We start from the raw sequence: 22,781 nt of genomic DNA on the forward strand, positions 1-22,781 counted from the left end.
CTGGCTGAAGGCCTTGTTAGACTATACGGGCCACTTTTCAACAACTCGTGAGCTGAGCTCGACATGTGGCGTCATGTATCTCTCACGGTACCGCCCCTGCTGTCTTGGTTTCTTCGCTGCTCAGCATTTGCCTCTTCCATGAGCTCAGCCCTCTCATCCGCGGTCAAATCACTACTGGCCTTAGGTACCTTACCCCAGATTGCCAGAATCAACAAGCTCACGGTTGCAGCACCTACTCCAAACCAAAACGTGTTCTTATAGCTCCTCGCCAATCCTGCCTCATCTACCGTTGCTGATTGGATGATGTCCGTCAAAGCAAGGACAAAGGCTACACCTAGCTGCAGCACAGAATTAATGACACTGCCAGCCAGTCCCTGTTGTGCTGTAGGAAAAGTCGTCGTCACGAAAACGGTCATCAAAATCGTGGATAGGTCAATTCCTATGGTGCTGAAGATGACCGCAGGAAAGACCCATGCCCAATAACTTCCTCCGGGTGGAATCAGAGCAATGAGAAGCTGTGACCCTACTGCTCCCAGGCCAGAGATGATCAACAGCACACGTCCTGGAACTAGGTGCAAGATAAAGCCCTCTATGATGCTGAAAATGAGGCCTGCAACACCGAGAGGCACATACCATGCTACCACCTGCAACGGACTGGCAGACATGATGTTCTGGAAGTAGAGCGTGCCATATACGGAAAAGATGCCCCAGGTGCCATAGAGCAGAAAGAGGGCCAAAAGGAGAGGGCTCATGCAAGGAGTAGTGAAGATCGAAGCCGGCAGGAGAGGATGAACAGCGACGCGCGTTTCGATGTAGACTGCGGCAAGGAGTGACAAGACACCAAGTGCGAAACAGACTGGAATATATGGCGTTCTCCAACCCGCAGGGGCATGTGCTGATTGCAAGATGGAAAACACTACTAGGGTGAGGCCAGAGACGATCGTGATGGCGCCAGGGTAGTCCATTCCGACTTTGCTTGGGGGCTGGTCCTTTGAATGAGGATGCGGAATGGACAAGACTGAAGTTAACAGCGTAATTGCCGTCAGGATAGCGCCGATCCAGAAGTAAAAGCCCCAGCGGGTGAATTGACCTACGATGCCTGCCATGAGAATGCCCCCGAAAAAGCCAAATACCGCTGAAGTGCCATATACTGCAAAGACGAGGTTCTTTCGTGGCCCAGGACGATACAAGGAACCCATAAGCATGACTCCAGTAGGCAAGAAAGCGGCAGCTCCTAGCCCTTGCAGAGCCCGGCACAAGTCGAGCATCAGCGGATTCATGCTGAACCCGGCTATTATACTCCAGACAAGAAGCCAGGCAAGACCCCACATGAAGACGGGATATCCTCCCCATATGTCACCCAGACGGCCAAAGACGAGCAAGGTGCTGGCGATGACGAGTGAGAAAGCGGTTGCTGGCCATACGCTGGCTGCTTGTGGGATATCGAGCTCTCTGATGAGTGTTGGGAGGATGACAGTGAATCCCGAGACGAAGTATTCTGTCAGGAATTGAGACATGGAGATGCTGAAGACGAAGATTATCTCGCTCCAGCGGGTTGTAAAGATCGGAGGGCGTTCGCGGCCGAGGCGTTCTATACGTGCTTGGAGGGACTCGTCAACTACGGACGACGATGCGGTAGTGTCATGGAGATCCGGCGCAGGGTTGTTGTTTGGTGGAGGATCAACACCTTGAGTTAGAGCCCGGGGGCTGCATCCTCTCGACGGGATAGTCGGCATTGCGGAGGGATTGCTGGGAGCCCGATGAAGCGGCGATGGAGGTGTCGATGATTGTGTCATTGTCTGTCAAATATCGGCCCCTTGGATATGCAGAGATGTGTATGAGCAGTGGCAGGGCTATGAAAAGATGAGGGCAACAGATCTTAAACGATTTCCTTTTGGCATAATTATTACACATTTGTAATCATAACGTATGAAGATGTGATTTTGCGGACCACGGAGATTTGATAATAGCCTGAGTCCACCGCTTACAGCTCCCGAGGATTCGAAGTGTTAGCCAGATACTGACACATGCGTCCCTGTACTTGTTCCGCGCAGTCGTCTCAACATGTGGCGTTGTATCTATCATTCTTACCACTTATCGTCACGTTCCCTGCTAACAACTCAGCGTACTAAAGTCATTTGAATATTCCTAGCGGCCTATCAGCCATCATTATTGCAAACTAATAAAGTTGAAAACCACTTTATTCCGATCTCAATCCCTGAGATATGCGAAGTTTACCGGCAAGGCGGCAGTGGATACCACGCTAATGCACGACAGGAGTCTTGGCTGCCCATATCAGGTTAGCCGCGGCCGATCTGCTAGCATTCTGATTGCTTCGAGATTCATCCGAGATACGGCAAAGGCTAATTATCTACTTGTGTTGGGAACAACAATTGCCAGTATCAAAATATTTGATTAGAAATACAGGATTATTCAGCAGTCTAGTACAAGATGTATTTCTTGCATCCCAGGCCGGTACTCATCCTATGTCTTGTGAATTGCGATTTTATCAGCAGATTGACTCTTTGAAACAAGTCTTTTCTTCTTCTTCTTCACCTCTCACTCATAATGTCACCAGTGATACATTGCATCCGCCATGGACAGGGCTTCCACAACGTCGGTGCCGGATGCTACACTCTTCCGGATCCTCGTCTGACCCCCTTGGGTGAAGAGCAGAACCTGGCATTGCGAGAGACGGCCTTCTCAGATCAGTCAAAGATATCTCTTGTCCTTGCCTCTCCCCTTTACCGAACACTTCAATCTGCCTATCTGGTGTTTCAGTCAGCCCTTGAGGGCAGCAGCAAGTGTCACCCTGAAATCATCGCCATCCCGGATGCTCAAGAAACCTCGGATGACCCGTGCGATGTTGGAACTGATCCATCAGTCCTTCGCAAAGTTGTAACCGAGAGTAACTGGCCTGTCGATCTATCTCTAGTCCAGGACGGCTGGAACGTGAAGGCTTTAGGGACTCGCTACAGCCCAGAAAGCAACGCCATAGCAGCCCGCGCCCGCGACGCCCGCATCTTCATCCGACAGAAGATCCGACAACTGATCGAGCAAGGCGATACGGACCCTCAAGTTGCTCTCGTGACACACGGCGGTTTCCTGCACTACTTCACCGATGACTGGGAGGACTCATGGCTGAACCCTGGGACGGGATGGAAGAACTGCGAGACTCGATCCTACGTATTCGAGCAAGACGTAATGAAAGATATAGATGTGGAGGTCAGGCTCACTGAGACGATGGAGAGTCGATTGAGAAGGGGAAAAGGTAATCCTATGCCGGCTAAGGAAGAACAGGCGGGGCTATTTGAGCAGGCGATGGAGAGCTGGGAGAGACAGGGGCTGCAGAGACCCGATAGAATTGGAGTTAATGTCGAGACGAGTGTGGTCGCATGATAGAATGCAGTATCATAGTGGTTGCACCCTACCTCTATGAGGACGGAGTGCTCCACTTTCATGATAGAGAATCAATGTAAAACTTCAGCAATATGGTTCAGTTTATCGACTTCAATCCAAGTCAACATCGATCCACAAGACCAGTTGTTGTGTAGGATATTTTCACAGCAGCTTACGACAGACTGCGAAGCGTACTGTGACAGAAATCAGCGACTGCCGACGACCATCCCAGTGTAGACTGAAACAACTAACCGATACCTGCGTCCCCACGCGAACATTATACCCTCCACTTGCAGTGATTGTTAAACTAAGGACGTGGCCTCGATATAGAGCGTTAAATATGTGAAGGAGACGTTCTCCTGATCCCCCCCTTTATCCAGCCCTGAGACATGGGACCAGTAACACAATTCGTCTAAAAGACGCCCCAGCGCTCTTCAATAATATGTCAACGCCATCTCAACACGTTTCGGGGGCTCGTCAAGCACAACGATACTGCAACGATACCGCGACGAACTCTAGCATTTTTCAGCATCTTGCCAGGGGGTCAGAAGACATGCCTGACCTGGTTAACTCTGTACCGTCACTGCAGAGCATCGCCTTGACCAAACCTCTGCAGTTACGACCGACTGGGAACTGGAGAGTCTGTCCACCATTGTTATCAGAAACGACCCTGACGGTCTACCGGTGTCTACGCGAATCCCCGGTCGAGATTGACAGCTTCACTGCTGCGCTCAATGTCCACACAGTCCAGATCAAGTGAGCGAAGAATCGTTGATAATAAAAAGAAAATATAATTTAATTCTATAAACACTTTTCTTATAATGCATTAATTAGTTATCACTCTGCTTAGCATATTTCACTCATGTCATCATTGACTCAGTTTTAAAAGACGGCGAAAAAGAGGAGTATTGACAACGTCATCGACTCAACTGACGAGTTATGACTGGATCTCTACGCGCTCCGCACAAGTTACACAGCAGTAAAACAAAATCTACCCCTCTTGTCCAAAAACACCAAACTTTATCTTATTTGTGAGATTATTAGTGTTCACTGATTGACAATGGAGCGCTCACAATCTGATACCTTGCCTCTGGCGAATTCGGTTCAAATTCCTCAGCTTGGGTTTGGCGTATATTTATCGCCACCTGAAGTTTGCACCAAGTCATGCCTTACTGCACTTGCAGCTGGATATCGACACATCGACACGGCGCAATACTACGCCAATGAAACAGAGGTTGGCCAAGCAGTTCAAAAGTCGAACGTCGATCGGAAACACGTTTTCTTGACTACCAAGATCCTTGAGGCAGCTGGCTCTGTGGACGCAAGCTTCGCGAAATGCATTGAGAGCGTTGAGAAGCTTGATCCTGAGAGCGGTTATGTCGACCTTTTCCTCATTCATAGCCCCAATAGTGGTGCTTCAAAGAGAAAGGAGATGTGGCAGGCCCTGGAGAGGTTGTATGAGGAGGGAAAGGCGAAGAGTATTGGCGTGAGCAACTTTGGTATCAAGCATATCGAAGAGCTGAAGCAATTCGCCAAAGTTTGGCCTCCCCACGTCAATCAGATTGAGGTAAGTTACCAAACGACGCGCACCATAGGATATTAACAGGTCCATCAGTTGCATCCTTGGGCACAGCAGAGAGACGCCGTGGAATACTGCGAAAAGAACAACATCGTAGTAGAAGCCTACGCTCCTCTCGTTCGCAACCAAAAGGCCGATAATAAAACCCTCAAAAGCATCTCCACAAAGCACAAAGTCACGCCTAACCAAGTTTTAATCCGATATTGTCTTCAGAAGAATTGGGTTCCCCTTCCAAAGAGCGATACACCGGAGCGCATCAAAGCTAATGCCGATGTTTTCGGGTTTGATCTGGATGACAGGGATATGAAGGCGCTGGATGAACTGGATGAGGGCGCTGCGGGTGCAATTGTGCAAGCGGTGGATAATTATTGATGCGGTGTAATGTAGCTTTGTGATAAAGTCGGATTGCAGTTTCAGGTGCTGGGGTTGCAGTACAAGGATGAAGAGGTGAGATGGATATTGCACTGAATCTTAACTTGAACTTTAGATCCCGAGATCTGGCTCATCTCTTGGATTGTAGATCTTAGATAAACGAGTTCCTAGCCTCCCAAAGATCAATGCTTACACGCGTCATTGATTTAGATTCACTTCAGGTACAATCTCGATAATCACGATAATCTCAATGTCTCATCTTCGGGACCAACGTCGTGGCGCCTACAAAGCCTCACCGACACTTTCGTTGTAACACAGCATTCAGTCCGTATTTGCTTTTTCGCATAACTCATACACTTTTGAACACAAATCATAAAAAGCGTCAATAATGTAAGGGATAAATACTACTAAATAATGACTTCACATATTTAGGTCATGACGTGCACGAATCTCCCCCAACCCCTCTTTCTCCCGCTCCATTCATCCAGCCAACGACACTCACCCTCTTCTTCCCCCCTGATACTAGAATTTTCTGCAACACGACAAAAATGGCAGACAACGTAACCAGGCACAATGCCTATGCAACCCTCATCACCCGCGACTCCTACCTCCCCGGCGTCATCATCCTCGCCTATACCCTCAAGCGCAACGTCTCAATCTACCCTCTCGTAGTGTTCTACACGCCCAACCTCCCCAAAGATGCGAAACGCGTTCTTGAGCTTGAGGCGCCAAAATGCAACATGATCCTTCGCGAGTGCGAGCATCTTCTCCCGCCGGAGGGTGTGAAGATGACGCTTATCGCTGAGCGATTTGCGGATACGTGGACGAAACTTCGTGTTTTTGAGCTGTTTGAGTATGACGCTGTGTGTTACCTTGACGCTGATATGGCGGTGCTGGATAACATGGATGTTGTATTCAAAGTTGAGACGCATTTGCCCGATGATTGGATTGCAGCGAATCATGTTTGTGTTTGCAACCTTGATTCAGATTCTTGGGCTCCTGAGGATTGGAGGACGGAGAATTGTGCTTACACGCCGCTTGAACATCCCACAGCGCTTACGGAGCCTCTACAACCTACTGAGACGTCACCTTCACCACACAAGCTTCTCAATGGTGGCATGTTCATCTTTCATCCTTCGAAGGGCCTTTGGGATCGGATGTTGCATGTGTTCAACACGACGCCGCTACTTTCAACGTTCATGTTTCCCGATCAGGACTTTCTGGCATACTTCTTTGAGAATAAGTGGTATGCACTTGGGTGGCAGTATAACGCTATCAAGACGATGCGGTATTGGCACCCCAACATTTGGCGTGACGAGGAAGTCATCTGCCTGCACTACATCGTCGACAAGCCTTGGGCAAAGCGTGTTGGACTGGATGGAGTAGCTGGGTATAAGGGCCTTGATGGGGTCACGCACTGCTGGTGGTGGCAGCTGTATCAGTACTGGGAGGATGAGAGGACCTCCGATGGCCGTGGCGGGAATGAGGCGATTGCTATTCTGAAGAAGCTGATCGCACCGGCGGATACGATGGAGGGAGGACTTGGGTATCTGCAGGTGGGTTTGCCTGTGAGAGCATGAGTGAAGACCATCTTTTCGGCGTTCAGAGTATAGAGGGGTGAAAGGAAAGAAAAGAAGTAGAGGAAATTAGGAGCTACATCAAGTGCTGCGGGGTAGAGTCTCGCTAGCAATGGCATGGACTTTAGATACACGAACACGCGATTCTCATGAGAGCAGAATAGGACAACGGAATGGATTTTATGATCATGTAAACCTATCTCGAGATAAAGCTGTCCACTTTCAAGAACTAGATTACTCAACCTCCATCCAAGTGGCCTGTAGCTGCAATATCGTTTGCCAATCACTCATCTTATTCGCGTCCGCCATCCCAGCATGCATGTTATTCATCATGTTCGCCGCCGTGACCCCATGTTCAGTCTCATAGTATCCAACGGAACTATTACCATGCAAGTACCCATCCGTATTGCCACTAATAGATGCCATGCCATTCATGCCCTGATACATCAAGCTTAGTTGTCCCTGTTGCATAGCCTGCATTTGCTTCATCATCTGCATCTGCTGTATCATCTCAATGTGAGGTACGGTCGCGTTGTACACCTGAACACGTCTTGCTCCAAAGGCTTTGAACTCATCCAGGGCTTTTTGTGACTCCGGCGATCCAGGAGGTCCGGCGGCACAAGCTGCGAGCCACATGTTGCGCATTCTTGGAGACCATAGCTGGCAGATTAAGGTACGCTCGTCGTATACGTCCTTGACAGGAACGGAATCTCCTAAGGGAGTATCGGCCACAAAGTTCAACCAGCAGTCTTGACAGGCCAGAGCCTCTGGGTGTCCCCACCATTTACTCTTGCCTCTATTCTTGATACCTGGACAGGTCGGCACTCCAGCCCATTTCTTGACGTAGTCAGAGTAGTGACTGAAGACACCTTTGTCAAGAGCTTCGGCGAACTTGGTGATGAACATGCCCCATCGGGGAGTACCTGGACAAAAGTTGCAAATGATGTCGACAGTCTGATCGCGCTGGACAGGCTCGAAGAATTTCTCGAGGCCAGACGTCTCGACGATTCCCTTATAGCAAGCCTCGCAGACATCGAAGTCGGCACACCCTCCAGCGACTGTCCACCAATTGCCACGTACGATGCCATGAATAGTGCATGGGACGAGACCAGAAATGGCATTGGCGGCATTCCAGAAGACGTCGAAGTCTCGGCGATAGATGGCTGCTTCGAGCGCAATACTCATGTTAACAGCTGTATCGGTGAGCTTGCACTTCCATCTCTGGCCAATCGACTCAACGAAGGCGTCAAAGCCTTCTGCACGGATGTGACGTTCAAACTCGTTGCCGAATGGCGTTAAGGCAAGTTTGTCCAGATAACATGCCTCGCAGATGGTCATGTCCTTGATCTTGCGGCGCGGTAACATCCAATGTCCATTGTTGGACTCTTCATCTCTGCCTTCGCACAGTGGAAGATGAACGCGCACCTTTGCGGCTTCGATGAAGCCGTTCCAGTGATTCTGCTTTGCCATCTTAACTGCTGTTTTGGCGATGTAAGGTATACACAAATCACACATCCATTTTTCGTCTTGACCTTGCTGACGGTAAAGCTGGAAGCGAGACTCGAAAGCGGTGCCGACGACGTGGTCCTCGTAGCAGGCATCGCACGATATGAACCCATCGATCTCGTTGTTGACCATACCCCACCACTTGACCTCGTCAGCAGCAGTTGTCCAGACCCTACCCTTGCATGGTTTGAGAGTCAGGCTCTTCTCCATCCATGCCTGTAGAGGTCTGACGTCGTTAGTCTGAAGAGCCTGCGGCCAGAGTACCTCTCGTGCGCGAGGAGACCAGAAGCCGCACTTGGATTCTGTGCCCTCGGGCGAATGGTACCTCTCGAAGTGGCCCGCGAGGTGGGTGCTCTGAACATAGTCGGCATAGCACCTCGTACAAATGAGATACTGTGGCACAGCAATGAAACGATACCAATCAAGCGAATAGCTCACGGTTCTATCTTCGGGACAGTATGGGAGAGTGTCGCTGGACATACCAGTAGCTTGGCAGGGAGGCGGTCCCCGAGGCCCATCCTGTCGTGCGATCGAGCCAGTACTAGGTACTGTTAGGGGGTGACCACTATTCAGGACGTTCAGATTGTTCATTTGAGCAGACAGAGAAGCGACAGGATCTTGTTGATAGCCATAAGCAGCGGGTTGGTTGGGTACATTATTCGCATTTGCCGGTGGAAGCTGAGAGTTTGGCAGTTCGGGAGCAGGCTGGTATGGCTGGAACTGCTGACCTGGTACCGTTGGTGGGGGATTTGCAGGCACTTGTCCATGATTGATCGTGCCAGCTGTGGGCGGCAGATTAGGAGGTGACGTATAATGCTGGGAGGTCGGAGGGCTGGTAGTTGCGACTTCAGGATGCTGCATGTATTGTGCCGGAGGAACCTGCTGGTTGACCGGTGGACTGTACGGTTGGGAATGGCTTGGTACTGGGGCAGCGACAGAGTGTACATCGTGCTGCGGTTGCTGCAGAGGTGGTGGAGGCGGGTAGCTGTGAGCCTGGCCTGGGGGAGCAATCGGCTGGACACCACCGGGCGCACCTCCAGTCTGAGGGACTTGCGCCTGGTTTGGTGTATAATACTGCCCCTGGGGTCCAGAAACTCCCTGAAAAGGCGCCTGAGTTGCTGCCGACGGGCTGACAAGCTGCTGCGCTGGTGGAGTTTGGTGTTGCTGGTGCGGTGACTGTGCTGCAGGAGGACTTTGTGGGTGGCTCATGGGAACACTCTGAGCTAGCGGGACAGGTACTGTATGCGCGGTCGGCGACATCCCTGAAGCGGCCATTGGGTTGTAAGGACCAGTTGCCTGCTGTTGCGGGTACCCTTGGGGAGGGGGACTCTGATAGAGCTGCTGGGGCGGGAGGACCTGGTGCGGGTTGTGCGTGGCACTAGCTGGGGCAGCCTGATACGTCGATGCTTGACCAGCTTGCTGGGTCGCTGTTGGATCTTGAGGATTGGTCGCACCAGCTTGCTGGTGATACTGTGGCTGTTGCTGTAGAGCAGGAGAGCCATGGCTGGGAGAACCAACGAGAGGACCAGACGGGGGAGCTGTCTGTGGCGGAGGTGGGGGCGATGACAGTGCCGGGTTGAATGAATTACTCACGCCACCCTGTTGTGGCCATGATGTCTGTTGTTGAAGCTGAGGAGGAGCACTCTGGTGCTGTTGATGCGGCGAAAGCGCTTGAGGAGGGTTCTGGCCGTACCCAGGTGAGGCGGCAGAGCCCGCTCCTTGTGGAACAGGTTGATGGGCAGGCGGCGCAGATGTAGGTTGATACGGATTGGACTGCTGATGGTGCAATGCGAGCTGGGGATATGGCGAGGCACCTGGTGGTGATTGAACCAGCGGCTGAGATACTGTGCCTGGTACACCTACGTGAACATTCGCGTGCGATTGCTGAAACTCCACACTGGGGTGCTGGGCAGCCTCTAAACGCTCTTGCCAACTCAAGTGAGATGGTTGACCAGGCGCACTGGGTGGCTGACCTGAGGGTGTCGCTTGTGCTGCATGGTGCTGAGTCGGAGGATAGCCTGGAGCAGCGGGCGGGACGCTCTGCTGCGGTGTTGGAGGCGCCTGATTGGCATATGCCTGCTGAGACTGAGTTTGGCCATATCCTTGCGGGAATGAGTTTGTCGGGCTCAAAGGCGTTTGTGTGGGATGCTGCGCGGGGTTGTACGTTGGCTTCGGTGCCTCCCCAGTGTATGAGGTGCCAGAACTTGGCGGAGCGCCGGAAGGTGAGGAAGCAGGGTACTTGGACTTGATGTTGCTAGCGAGATTTCCCAGGATACCTTTTCCAGACTTAAACAAGGATTGAGCGGTTGATTGCAGTTGGGCTTGAGCTGAGGGTCGAGTCGCGAACTGAGCGGCCTGTTGCTGGTACTGCTGCTGGTGCTGCGCAGGTGTCGGCGGGGCTGCGACACCGTAGGTCGGTGTCTGGTAGCTGGGCTGCTGGCCAGGAATCTGCTGCTGAGGATATTGACCTTGCGGCGATTGGGTATGCTGAACCTGAGGTGATTGCGCGGGTTGACTCACTTGGTAGTGGCCTGGCGGAGGAGGAGACTGGTAGTTGTGCTGCTGAGCCGATGCGTACTGCTGAGGCACGCCTTGCGGTGATTGTGCATATTGTGCTGGAGGCGGCTGCGGAGTTTGGTAGGCCTGTTGCGCGTGGCCTGGATGAGGCGATTGATAGTTCGGTTGCTGACCAGGAACATATTGTTGAGGCGGAGGTGAAGAGTATTGTTGAAGGTGAGGGGATTGAGAGTACTGCTGCGTTGGTGGTGGGGGAGCGTGGTTAGGCACTCCCGGACCAGGCGGCACCTGGTAACCATTGTAAGGCGGACCACTCGCCATCTTGATATCACAATCCTTAAAAAGCGCTTCAATAACTCTTATGACGCTATTCACAGATACTTTCTCAATTTATTCACAGAATCGCCAAGCTTCGCTTGTTTGATGGGACAGATCACGGTTAAATATGACTCCTCACTGCCAGAGTCCAGACCGGTCCACGCATTCAGCTGAAGCATTAGTCTCACATTCACGAGGCACAAAATACCACCAAAGAACGCCTTGTGAACCCAAAGGCCTACGCTTAGTGGCGCTTGAGTGTTATTTTTGTAACAGCCACTTCGCTATGGTTACTCTAAAAAATGTCAGCCGCATCGGGCAAGATTATGCTTAATAACCTCTCAAACTGGGTGCTGCCAGCACTTAGGTGACCAGTAAAACAGAAGGGTATCAATTGCTCCATTAATTCTTTCTATCCCGTTCCCATGTTATACAAGAAATGCGCGGTTACAAAGGTCCCAGTGAGCTACCTAGAGTGACCAGCCTTGCAAACACCAAACACTGAATCCCCAAACCTCCAATTTCGTCCGTTACCAAAGGTAAAATTTGCTGCACAGGCCTGGTGACCTGACCGATCTCCAGACGCAAATCAAGCTCAAGAATGAGGACCCTCGAGTAGCATAGATATCGGGATCCTCCCTGTCCAACGGTCTCCTTGGCCAACCGCGCTGTTGCCTGCTGCGATTGGTCTTTGTTCAGCTCCGCTATGGTTTTTGGGGGTTCGTGTAACAGCGCTGTGTGTTCGCTCAGGGCTATCTCGCTGGCTCGATACTGACTTGGCAATGTAGTCTGAGGTCTCTTCCGCGCCAGCAAGAAGTCGACGTGATCCAGGTGTCAGATCTCTCGGGATGTTTACCGTGTTTGTACTCCCGTGAGCCGGAGGAGGCTCCTCATCCGAGTCATCCCAAGTGAGATCAATCACCTCAGGCAATGGGTCCCCACGAGGTCTCGGTCCGTTGATCGCTGTAAATCCTCGTGGTCTCGCACTCTCTCGAAGAACCCCCTTCGTGACCAGAAGTTCCTCAACATCACGCGCAAAATGACACGAGATACCAACAACGTAAAAGAGCTCACCATGCTCGTTATTTTCCGTCTCCAACGTATAGTATATATTTCCGTATTCAGTCGTCAGCACATTGTAGAGCTTGCTAAGAGAGGTGATCTCTCTGCAAGGTATGCGTGTGCGGAAGTCCGACATCTTCGGCTTGCAGTTGCGGAACGCGTGCCATGCATGAGTCCAGTGACCCGACCTGAGGACTTTATATAGGAAATGATTGTCAGTGATTTTATGTTAAGTTACGTGGAGATCTGTGATTAACGACTGAACGCAGCTTCAGAGTGAACGCTTGTTTTCTCGCAATTTGTTAGCAGCTGAATTCATTCACTAGCTAGGCGTGCGTCACTACGTTTAAACCAACAGGCCCATCATATATCTGCTTTGTAAATCTTAGAAGATTTTTATAAATCTTGGAATATTTTTATAAGTCTAAGAATATCTTTATAGATCTTTATAATCTTTATAAATCTTTACTAAATTTATATAAACATTTAGCAGGTTAATTAGATAGGCCATTTCTTCTTACACGAGAGCTTTATATGTAGTACCTAAAAGCCCATTCTATTGATTCTTAGTCTCAGCTTCAACCCTAATTTCTTACTGCTTATGAACTGAACTACCTCCTCTGCCACAACATAACATTAAACCCTTGAGCCCTTAGCTTTCGCATCCGAACTAAGGTCTTCGCAAGTGCACCATACGTCTTTTTGCGCCATTCTGGCGCATCCTCTCCTAAAATTATCCCTTGCTCCACCTCGCGAAAAGACTTGTTGAGTGCATGCGTGGATCCATAAGACTGAGGGACGCGCACGTAAAAATTCGAGATACGTGGCTTCGCATTGTGGTCCATGTTGACAAAGTCGATGATTGAGTTGATCGCTTCACAAAACGCATGCACGCATGCTTCGGTGCGCTGGCCGGCGCTGGATTGAAAGACTCCCTCACGGTTGAGTGCATTGAACGGGTTCTGGGCGGAGAACGTGACAGCCCATGTGTATCTCCACTTGTTCTTGGCTCGCACGTCGACTAGAACAAAGAGCTTGGTTCCTGTTGAAACACAATCGTGGTCCTTGAGTAGTTTTAGGCCAGTCTGAGGTTCGGCATAGGCCAACATTGTGTTGGAAGCGAAACCGTGATCAATTCGATATCCATATTCGTTGAAAATGTAAGAAGGGCCGTAATCGTTATTGCTCGTGGGCGTGGCGGGTGTAGCAGTTGCATCTTCGACTGCGGCCGTGGCATCGTCTGAGGGCGTGATATCTTCAGTCGACATAGTATCATCTTGGACTGGGGTGGCAGGGGGCAATGCATCCAACGGTAGTTCTTCGGCCAGCTGACGAAAAATGCTGCCGTCGGCCCATACTTCGGGCAGCCATAAGGTACTAGCCAAATGTAACTGGTACAACTGGAAGAAATCCGCATCGGAAACACCAAAGATGTGAGGAACGATATCCGACATGACGTGACGAAGTAAGCTCTTGCTGAAGTATTGCTGGCAATAACTGTGTTTGAAGAAGAAGAGAAGCTCTTGATGAGATATTGATTGCTGGCGGTAAGTTTATTTGAAGGAGAAGAGAAGTTCTCTGTCTCGTCGCCTCGAGACTCAAATAAAGCCACGGCGGAAGGCAGTGTTGATGTTTAAGGGGTAAGCGCAACATCGACGACAAGCGAGGCAGTCGTCGAGCCTGCCTTCCCTCTCGAGCTGGAGCAAGCCTCTCCATGCAGACGAGAGATCGAGAGAAGGTTCGGAGTTAAGGCAGACCAAAGATGATGCGATCTACCACCTACTACGATGGCATCAGGACGAGATGGAAACGAGAACCTTCATCTCGACCAAGGTGAGTAAGTGTCATTGCAGAAGCAAGGGTGAAGAAGAGAGTTGAAAAGTACATCCGAAATTTATAAACTCCATCTAAAAATGTTGTCTAAACTCACTTCATGTAGAGGAGTTTAGAGGGAGTAGGATCTCTTTAGGCATAACTTAGACTATGGCCGCCGCGGACATGTTCGACATCGGGTCCGCATAATAGACAGCACATCATAATGGGATGACCACTAAAGGCTCAGTCTGTCTACTGCCGGTCACTCATTATATAAATTACTGTCGAACCTTAGAACTGCCGCATGAGATGCATTAAGCTTCTGATAAATCTCACGAAACCTGATCAGAGTTGCATATGAAATGACGTTTCTGTAAATCTAAGTGTACACGTATATGGGTATATTAATTTCAAGAGAAAGTATTAGCAAGAGATGATTCTCATCTCTTCATCGCGTATGTATGATTCGACTCCTCAACCTCCTGAACGACGTCATTCCGCACATAGATCCCCGCCATATCCTGCTCCCGCGAATGGAGCGACTCAGTAGTTCGACTTGAGATGAAAGTCCGAGGTCCCTCCTTGCCATCGATAATCTCAAAGTCACCAGGGATCCCTTGCTCAGGATCGGCAAGTTGATGAGTTGAGCTTGTTTCATCTTCTTCTTTGTCCTTGTTGGTACGGTTGATAGTAGTAAGACGAATACCGTGGGTGGTGCGGCTGATGGGGTGGCTGCTTCCAGCAGAGCTGAGGAATCTCTTGGGAAGGATCTTGGTAAAGATTGGACGGAGAAGAGGGAAGCACCCTGAGACGATGGCGACATTAATCTCGACACCTCCCCACATGTCATTTGTGGCGACGTCGCGGGGCATTTGTCTTGATGCGGGATCATATTGGAGGGCTGTGACGATGACAAAGACGGATGCAAGACAAACACTTTCGTTGTTAGTATAATACTTTGACATACTGATAGAGAGCTTACATGAAACCAAGGGCAAACAGGGCAGTGATGGCAATCTTTTGTCCCAGACGAAGACGCAACTTAAACACTTCAATCACTGGCAGCGCCAAGATGACAACATCAAGAATAAAGTGAGTAAGGCATGTCGCGAAGAAGAATTGAGAGTCGTTGATCTTGCAGACAGCGTTCTCAATCGACTTGTCCCAATAGGCTTGAACTGGTATGCAGTGGAAGATGACCATGAATGTACGAAGGATGAGCCAAGCGCCGCTGATACCGAGCATAACCTGGATTGGGATTCGGATAGCCGACTGTTTGAAGATGCGCCAGTAGAAGAGAAGGATAGAGAGTTTCGAGAGGCCGATCGAGTATGAGTAGGTGAGGGAGATGAGGAACTGCATCAGTCGTGCGTTGAGGTTGATCTCTTCGTATCGTTCATCGCTGACGGAGTCGGGGATAGTTGTGCCAAGGTACCATGTCAAGGCCCCTACATCAGTCAGCCTCTATTCACATCATCGAAGCAAAGGGTAGTCTTACAGTATATCATCACAACATTGTATCCAATACCAACAACCTACAAACATGTAAGCAACAACCCTTCAAAGGTTTCACAAGCAAAACTTACAAAGGCACCGACACACAAGTAGTCATCATACCACCAGGGAACCTTTGTCATGCGCCTCGCAAAGATACGTGCAATCAGCGCCAGCAAGGCCGACACCCACGTGATGACCATGGCACTGATGATATCCGACTTGAGGCTCATGACGGGCTATGATCCTGCGCTCCCGCAGGCTTGTCAAAACTAAAGAACTCTGGACGAACTTTTGTTTTAGTTAAGTTAAGAAAAGCAACGCAAGGTGCAGGAGTACACACACGCCAGGCACGGATGTCCGTGGGAGTGATCTGCATTTGAAGGATGTCCTTTTCCACATGGTGGCCTCGGGAGGCCTTGGCCGTGAGGATCCTTGACGCTTATCTGGATGGGTCTAATCCGGGGAGAGAAAGGCGTTGGCTGAGGCTCTGGGGTAGAAGGGGACTGGGCTTGGCTTCCAGAACAACTGACTCGTTGTCTACACCATCAGCTTCTCGGCGGGTATGCTTACCGGAGTGTCATTGTGTGACTGGACCAAGTCTAGCGTTGGGGCCTGGGAGCTACAGTGGACCGGCGGAAATCGTCCGGGGGAGATGTTGGCAGGGCTGATCATCTCTAGGTCCCTGAGTGATTTTGTCTGTTTAGGGAATATTCCCCTTGACGATCATCAATGACGTGACGTTGATTGAACTGGGCTAACTGAACATACTGGCAAACGAATGGAAGTTGACAATTATTTGTCGGATACTCGGCCCTTTGGGAACATGACTGGTTGATTAACGCACTGCAGACCTTCCAGAACCAGAAAAATGGCGTCGATAGCTGTCGCATTGATCAACAGTTTCATAATCAGCGTCTCATTGGCCTTTTCAGCAGGTGGGATAACGACGCCGTTGATTGCTCATACGAGGATTATTCTAGAAGAGGAAGCTCTGGAGGAAAATCACTCAACCGCCCTTGGAGAACAAGATGGCCTCAGCTTTACACTGCTAAGCCATTGATGGACAGGGGCATCTCAACCAACCGGCCCGTAAGCTCGGTCCCGATTTTTCGGTTGTTCAAGCAGAAACTCTGTTAGATTTGATCCGACGCGCTGAAACAGCATCTCACCTATCACCATCACCTCACCACGCCCTATCATCCATCGTGGCGCCACGTCTGCTTGTAGTGCGTCAATATTTAGCGCGCTGGGACCAGTGGCTGATCCCTGGGCTTTACCACCTACTGCTTCTGGAGTTAGGGCCTACCCCGGACAGGCATTGGCCAACAGTCTCTGTCTTATCTTTTTGTGATCCTGACCGTTTTCTGTTGTAATGTCACGATTTATTTCCGGCTAACGCACGCCATCGCTCTCGCTCTCTCCGCGGTATGGCACTATGAACTACGCTGCTCAAAACTATTGAGACTCTGGGTTGCATTCCAGCCCTGTAGGACTCTAGCTAATGATTGACCTTGCATAAGAACGTTGCAGTGGCTTCGAGCTGAGGGTGCCAAGTCGAGATTGTGTAGCATCCTTTTCTCATCGCCTACAGCGCTGAAAGCTGAACCCTGCAGCATGAGATTGGGGAACCTGGAAGTCGTCCCACTTCCCCTGGACCAAGCAGATAAAACATGATTCTAGACTCTCGTTTATCGTCCTGTCAAATTTGGCCAAAAGATGATCTTCCTAGTTTCTGGAATATTTATGACATGATGGTTTCTCCAATGTATTGAAAATGGTAAAGCATGTGAGGCGAGGTTACTTGCACATGATAAATTCCAGCGGAGCAAACCACAGATGACAGACTTCAGCGGAGTAAAACCCCAGACCCATAGAAGGATAACGATGGAGACACTTCCACTCGTCCGCGATGGACCATGTCGTAAGTGTTGCTTGGCATGTTCCACGTCTGCATCCAGAAACTCATCTGTCGAAAATGAAGTCAAGACGATGCTTGATCTACCAGTAAAACCACTCATATTCGTTACTCAGCAGATTAGATGGTGAATCAATGAACCGGTGTTACAAACAGGCAGTGTCCTTTCCTTCTTCGCTCTAGAGTGCCTTGTCATCAACGCTTGGACCGTGATAAGGGCGTCGATCCCTATCGCAAGCGCGTCATGAACATTGTCAATCCGTCGCAATCAGCACCTTTATTGACTCCTGTCGGCCCGAACCATATCTGGTACATGAGCCAACAGTCCGAGCAATCTCATTCTCTCCATCTTATCGCCCAGTCCCCCTTTGCAAAGCTCGGTTCCACGATTTTTCCCGCCATGACTGCCTCACAAAGTCGTCTCTCTCCTTCGTCGCTGACAGTGAACCCAAAAACAACACCTCGTCGTGCAGCGCACTTCGTCATTTCCCGTTCCTTCGCGCGTTTCTGTCCTTGTTTTCGCTTCTCGAGCATCGCGTCTGTTTCGTGGATACGTTCTGCTCGGCCTTTTTCGCCGCCGACACTGCCGTTGACTTCGGATACGGATTGAGGTGGACGGATGCGAGTGCCACTGCGGACTGACATGCGGGCCAGAACGTCCCCGTCGATGTGATTGTCGTCTTTGATGTTGCCTGAGAGGTCCATATCTTCTGATGATCGAGGCTCCGATGGCGCTTGCGTATATTCCAATCCTTGCGCTCCCTCCTCGTCGCTATCATGTTGTTCAATTTCTCCCTCCATTGACGTTCGGTTCGGTCCAAAGACAAGTTCCTCTGCTGCGCTGCATGGCACCAAGATGCGATTGTCGCCTTTGCTGTTCTTCCCTTTCTTATGCTTGCCACCTTTTGCCTGCTTCTTTACCTCATCTGCTGTGCTCTCTTCGGCCGTCAATAGTTTCACAAAGGCTTTCTCCAGCTCGCGGTCCAGCTTTCCGGGCTTCTGTGTGCGACACCGGCTCGAGCAGTACTTGGCTGGCGTATTGGTATTTGCTGTCGCGGTAGTTCGCCTCGTACTAATCACTCTGCCGCATGAATGACAATACGGAGTTGCTTCGCCTCCGGGTAGTAAGTAGAAAGGTGCTGGTGTTGCTTGCGATTTGGAGGGTCGACTCCAGCTGTCCATCCAACTCATCTTGACCGGCTCGAATGACCTTCGTTGTAGTTGTTTTTGCGTTGAGAAATTTTGGCAATTTCGTTTTAGGGTGTGAACTGTTGCTACGTGTAGTCTTTGAGTGTGTTTAATGCAAATCATGTCGCTCCAAGCTTTGCTAGGATGAAAACGCAGTGCGGGTTGAGGGATGCACATCGTGGTAATGATGTCATTGTCGTCATCGAGCGCTGCGAATGGGTCCAAGTCGATCAACATCAATTGGTACTACGACATAGTGGTAGCGGCTCCAGCTATAGAAGAAACTAAGACCAATTGCTCTGAGAACATCTGATATTAATGAAAATCTCTATCCATCATTTCACCTTTTCTCATTGGAGTCTAGGGTAAGCCCATACTTCTCCTTTGAGAACTTGTTTAAGCACAAATATTCAGCTTTAAATGATTAAAATCATAAGTACAGTCAAAAATTCACAATACTTGGAATAGAAGTTAGCTTTTGCATCTTGGGATTTTGAGAATGGCTTGAAAATAATATACTGAGGAGAAGATAGTTGGGATTTTCCTACAGCCGATAATAGCTTTTGGGAGCATTCGCTCCGGCCAGTTCATTTGTGGCGCTACCGTTTATCTCCTCGCCATGTCCGGCCACCGGAGCACATTCTAGACACTTGTTCGAACCGGGTTATGTTCCAATAGGCAAACTCTGTCTTTCAAGTCATAAATACCACTAACACCAATGATTTCAATCGCTACCGGTGGTATGTTATGCTGCCGGTAATCGAGCTGATGTGGTCTTGAAACTTCGGCCTGCGGAATCATTGTAAAGCTTTTGGTGGCTGTTTGCAAAATATCGCCTTGCAGTTTGCTGGATCTGATAGTAGTGACAAGGTGAAGATGAATTAATCGGAAGAATAATCACTCAACACCGGTTAAGAAAGATGTTTCTGGTAATTACAATTGAGCTGAATAAGTGTCACTGAATGCAGATATAAAAGATAAGGATTGAGATAAAAGCTCATGGTGTTCCTCAGGTATAGATGCAGAAAGATGAAGTTAAAATATTAGATGGAATACCCTGTTCCCAAAGTTTGAAAGATAGCAGAAATACATCGAGAAATGGGATTGAGCGACGCTACTGAGTAACGAGAAGAGTACTCGCAACACTTGGTACACCCGCCGAGTTCATAACAAACAACATCCAATACCCAGGCAAAGCAATACCAGAGTCGCTTGGAACCTGAAACGAATAGCTGTTTCCAGTTCCAGTACGTCTCAGACTTAAAGGAATACGACGCTGGTCAGTATTAACTGTATGAGTTGATGTACCATAACGGATCAACGAAGCCTGCTTGATGCTGGTATCTGCTGTGATTGTGATCTTGCCACCGACCTTGACACTCTTAGCAGAGACTTTAGTGATCTTGGGACGTGTCGCCAGTTTTCCATTAGAGTCGTAAAGATTGTTTGGCGTATAGATCTGGGCATCGAAATGGTTGGTGTCGCAATCACCACAAAGACCGCCACCACCGTTAAAAACCCTGCCGTCAGGTAGTAATAAGGAAATACTGTGGTAGACTCGGACAATGGAGTTTGGTTGCTGTTTATAGAAAGTGTCATCGTTGGGGACATAAAGCTCTGGTGTAAGCTGCGGAGTTGAGTCGGCGAAAGGAATACCACGCTGTTGGCCACCTGTGATGAAAACGTTTCCATCGGGAAGAACAACAGATGTATGAAAAGTTCGGGGATAGTACAGGCCATTGCTCGCGAACACTGTCTTGGGTGTGCTTCCGGGCTCGCTGATTGTGATGATGTGAGCGTTGGTCGTGGCATCAGAGTCTTGATAGCTTGGGGAACCGCCAAACGTAAGGATCTTTCCTTTAACGGCATCATACATGACGGCGTTTCCGCACATCGCATCTGGGTCAGTACCGCGGCTCGATCGGCGCTTGCCAGCTGACTTTACATCTCCGTTGCCACTGGTGTAATACCAGTTCATAGCAGTGCTAGGTCCAGCTTGGAATACGGATCCCTTCTTCCAACCGAAGAGCCATCCGTGGTTATCAGAACGGTAGAGGCCTTGTTGGTCTGCTGTCAACATTGGCTTGACCAAAGCTCCTGGAAGGGAGGTCCATGTTTTTGACGATGGGTCATATACTTCGCCATTCTTCTCAAATATACCACCGCTCCATGAGCCGCCAATAGTAAAGACGCGACCATTCGATAGAGTCGCTGATGACTGGTATCCGCGGGCAACTTTCATATCTGGGCCTGGGATCCAACTATCACTAGACGAGTCATAAAGACTTGTTTTCTGAGCGTCATTGCCACCCGTGACAACAACCTGCCCATTTCCATCCATGGAGATACCAGGGCAAAACATATCATGCTTGGTGACAGTTACAGTGCGTTGAGAAATCACACCAGTGGAAGGATCCCAAGTTGAGGTTAAGGTTACGCCACCAGGAGAACCTCCGAACGCATCGTTGCGGTATGAAGACCAAACGAGAACTTTTCCTGATGTTGGCTCAACTGCAGCAGCCACAGGAACGATAGGAAAGTCAAGTGTTGGGCCCCAGCGTCCGAGGCCAGGTTGAGGGCTGGTATAAGAAGCTGCCTTGAAGACGTTGATCTCGGCGATACTGGTCCAAGGCTGGTCATTTGCTTCAGTGACAGCGACAAGACGAACGTAACGAGCAGGACGAGTCTCAAAATTAGAGTATTTTTCAGTGTTGTCAGCGAACCATGTTCCAGTTGCGACAGCGTCGCCCCAGTTCTTCCCATCTGTGCTTAGAAAGACATTGTGACGGCCGATCCAGCCGTGATCACTACCGTCCTGACGAGGAAGAACAGATAAGCCGTTCACATTCTGGGAAGAGCCCATGTCGATAGTGATGGTATGAGGAGGCTTTGGGTCATTGGTGCCTCCAGCGGCCCAGGCAGTGTGCCAGAAGGTGTCGCGGTCACCATCAATGGCCTTGGAGCACTCATCTCCCTCGTGCTGGCTGTCACAGGTAACACGCCATTTGTCGCGGTTGATAGCAGTGCCTATGGGAGGTGAGGCTCTAAGACTTAAGAATTGCAAGGATCCTTCGGGTGTCTCAACTTTTGCTGCCGGTTGGGAGATGGCGACAGCACTAGCGCTCCCGAGGTAAAGAGCAAGTGTCCAAAAGGACTTCATTGTAGCGAAAGTAATGGAAAAAAAATAATTGTAAGATATGGAGAAGAATACAAAGTGGATAAATGGAATGAACTGGAACCATCAGGAAGTTGGCTGGAGGATATCATATTATTTATCGATTGCATTTCTGCTATAAGTTTGTTCTAGCAGGACTGACATCAGACGCACAGCCGGTAGACCCATCGCACCGCAGGCAGGCACACCAACCTTAGCTCACATGGTTCAGTTCAGCTAGGCGGATCGAGGCGACTACCTTCAGTATCGGGTTTATGAAAAGACCAGTTCTCTAATTGGCCAGCAAAGTTCAAAGTATCTAAGAAAAGAAAAGGGTCTCCTCGTATTGCCCAATCCGCTTACAAGTTATACAGCAGACTGAGGCCCTCGTCTCCACCCGGGCTTGTTATGTTTCAGGTCATGTTAAATTCTGCAGTGTCTGAGCGCATAGCCTTCAACCTATTGAGTTAGTCTATTCTTTGAGTGGTGAGAGAAAACAAGACTAAAACTTGACGGCAGATCGACGGATGGGATTTTGACTCCACGATGTTTAATTAGTTGAAGCCACAAGGGCCATTTCCCCTGACTTCGTGCATATCGGCGTCATGCAAATGTAAGACTCTAGGGAAATTTCTACGACAACCATGACAAGAGACTGTGAAAACAAACAGCCGGATCTTCAATCGACAGTCAAGAGCCGATTTCTTTAGTTTAGCATATAGCTAGCAATATTTGTATGATGTAATTGTTACTCTTAGCCGTTGGACTATCGATTGTGGCTTTAAAAAGTTAGGTACTTTTTAAACACTAAGCTATGAAGCTGGAGCTTTGATGCCGTGATTTCCCAGTCCGTTTGGCAGCCGAGGTTGAGTATCATAAGAA

At 49.6% G+C, this 22,781-nt stretch overlaps 9 protein-coding genes across 9 annotated transcripts; 2 read left to right on the forward strand and 7 right to left on the reverse strand.

Annotated features, from left to right (window-relative positions):
* Positions 1-71: 71 nt before the first annotated feature.
* Positions 72-1,736, reverse strand: FOBCDRAFT_280084 (major facilitator superfamily domain-containing protein; the record flags this gene model as incomplete). Its single annotated transcript, XM_031191137.2, has 1 exon — positions 72-1,736. One exon carries the CDS (start codon positions 1,734-1,736, stop codon positions 72-74), a length of 1,665 nt encoding a protein of 554 aa, XP_031032368.2.
* Positions 1,737-2,568: 832 nt separating this feature from the next.
* On the forward strand, positions 2,569-3,482 carry FOBCDRAFT_323482 (histidine phosphatase superfamily; the record flags this gene model as incomplete). The annotated part of the gene is made up of 1 exon (XM_031191138.3): positions 2,569-3,482. The coding sequence occupies one exon, from the start codon at positions 2,569-2,571 to the stop codon at positions 3,397-3,399; it is 831 nt and encodes a 276-aa protein (XP_031032369.2). The 3' UTR covers positions 3,400-3,482.
* Positions 3,483-4,459: 977 nt separating this feature from the next.
* On the forward strand, positions 4,460-6,930 carry FOBCDRAFT_253391 (NADP-dependent oxidoreductase domain-containing protein; the record flags this gene model as incomplete). The annotated part of the gene is made up of 3 exons (XM_059611043.1): positions 4,460-4,966; positions 5,006-5,318; positions 5,783-6,930. 3 exons carry the CDS (start codon positions 4,460-4,462, stop codon positions 6,928-6,930), a joined length of 1,968 nt encoding a protein of 655 aa, XP_059467923.1.
* A 172-nt stretch (positions 6,931-7,102) lies between these two features.
* FOBCDRAFT_169125 (uncharacterized protein) lies at positions 7,103-11,277 on the reverse strand. Its single transcript, XM_031191141.3, has one exon. It carries the CDS (start codon positions 11,269-11,271, stop codon positions 7,162-7,164), a length of 4,110 nt encoding a protein of 1,369 aa, XP_031032372.2. The 5' UTR covers positions 11,272-11,277; the 3' UTR covers positions 7,103-7,161.
* Positions 11,278-11,863: 586 nt separating this feature from the next.
* FOBCDRAFT_207189 (uncharacterized protein) lies at positions 11,864-12,466 on the reverse strand (the record flags this gene model as incomplete). Its single annotated transcript, XM_031191142.2, has 1 exon — positions 11,864-12,466. One exon carries the CDS (start codon positions 12,464-12,466, stop codon positions 11,864-11,866), a length of 603 nt encoding a protein of 200 aa, XP_031032373.2.
* Positions 12,467-12,941: 475 nt separating this feature from the next.
* Positions 12,942-13,784, reverse strand: FOBCDRAFT_207190 (uncharacterized protein; the record flags this gene model as incomplete). Its single annotated transcript, XM_054707103.2, has 1 exon — positions 12,942-13,784. The coding sequence occupies one exon, from the start codon at positions 13,782-13,784 to the stop codon at positions 12,942-12,944; it is 843 nt and encodes a 280-aa protein (XP_054563078.2).
* Positions 13,785-14,488: 704 nt separating this feature from the next.
* FOBCDRAFT_264649 (uncharacterized protein) lies at positions 14,489-16,225 on the reverse strand. Its single transcript, XM_031191144.3, has 4 exons — positions 15,732-16,225; positions 15,644-15,680; positions 15,128-15,593; positions 14,489-15,081 (listed from the first exon to the last, which is right to left on the reverse strand). Exons 1-4 carry the CDS (start codon positions 15,870-15,872, stop codon positions 14,586-14,588), a joined length of 1,140 nt encoding a protein of 379 aa, XP_031032375.1. The 5' UTR covers positions 15,873-16,225; the 3' UTR covers positions 14,489-14,585.
* A 1,668-nt stretch (positions 16,226-17,893) lies between these two features.
* Positions 17,894-18,748, reverse strand: FOBCDRAFT_190661 (uncharacterized protein; the record flags this gene model as incomplete). The annotated part of the gene is made up of 1 exon (XM_031191145.2): positions 17,894-18,748. The coding sequence occupies one exon, from the start codon at positions 18,746-18,748 to the stop codon at positions 17,894-17,896; it is 855 nt and encodes a 284-aa protein (XP_031032376.2).
* A 949-nt stretch (positions 18,749-19,697) lies between these two features.
* Positions 19,698-21,905, reverse strand: FOBCDRAFT_253396 (uncharacterized protein; the record flags this gene model as incomplete). The annotated part of the gene is made up of 1 exon (XM_031191146.3): positions 19,698-21,905. One exon carries the CDS (start codon positions 21,903-21,905, stop codon positions 19,860-19,862), a length of 2,046 nt encoding a protein of 681 aa, XP_031032377.2. The 3' UTR covers positions 19,698-19,859.
* Between the last annotated feature and the right edge of the window lie 876 nt (positions 21,906-22,781).

This window comes from Fusarium oxysporum, chromosome X (assembly GCF_013085055.1).
Source record: "Fusarium oxysporum Fo47 chromosome X, complete sequence".
Lineage (NCBI taxonomy): Eukaryota > Fungi > Ascomycota > Sordariomycetes > Hypocreales > Nectriaceae > Fusarium > Fusarium oxysporum.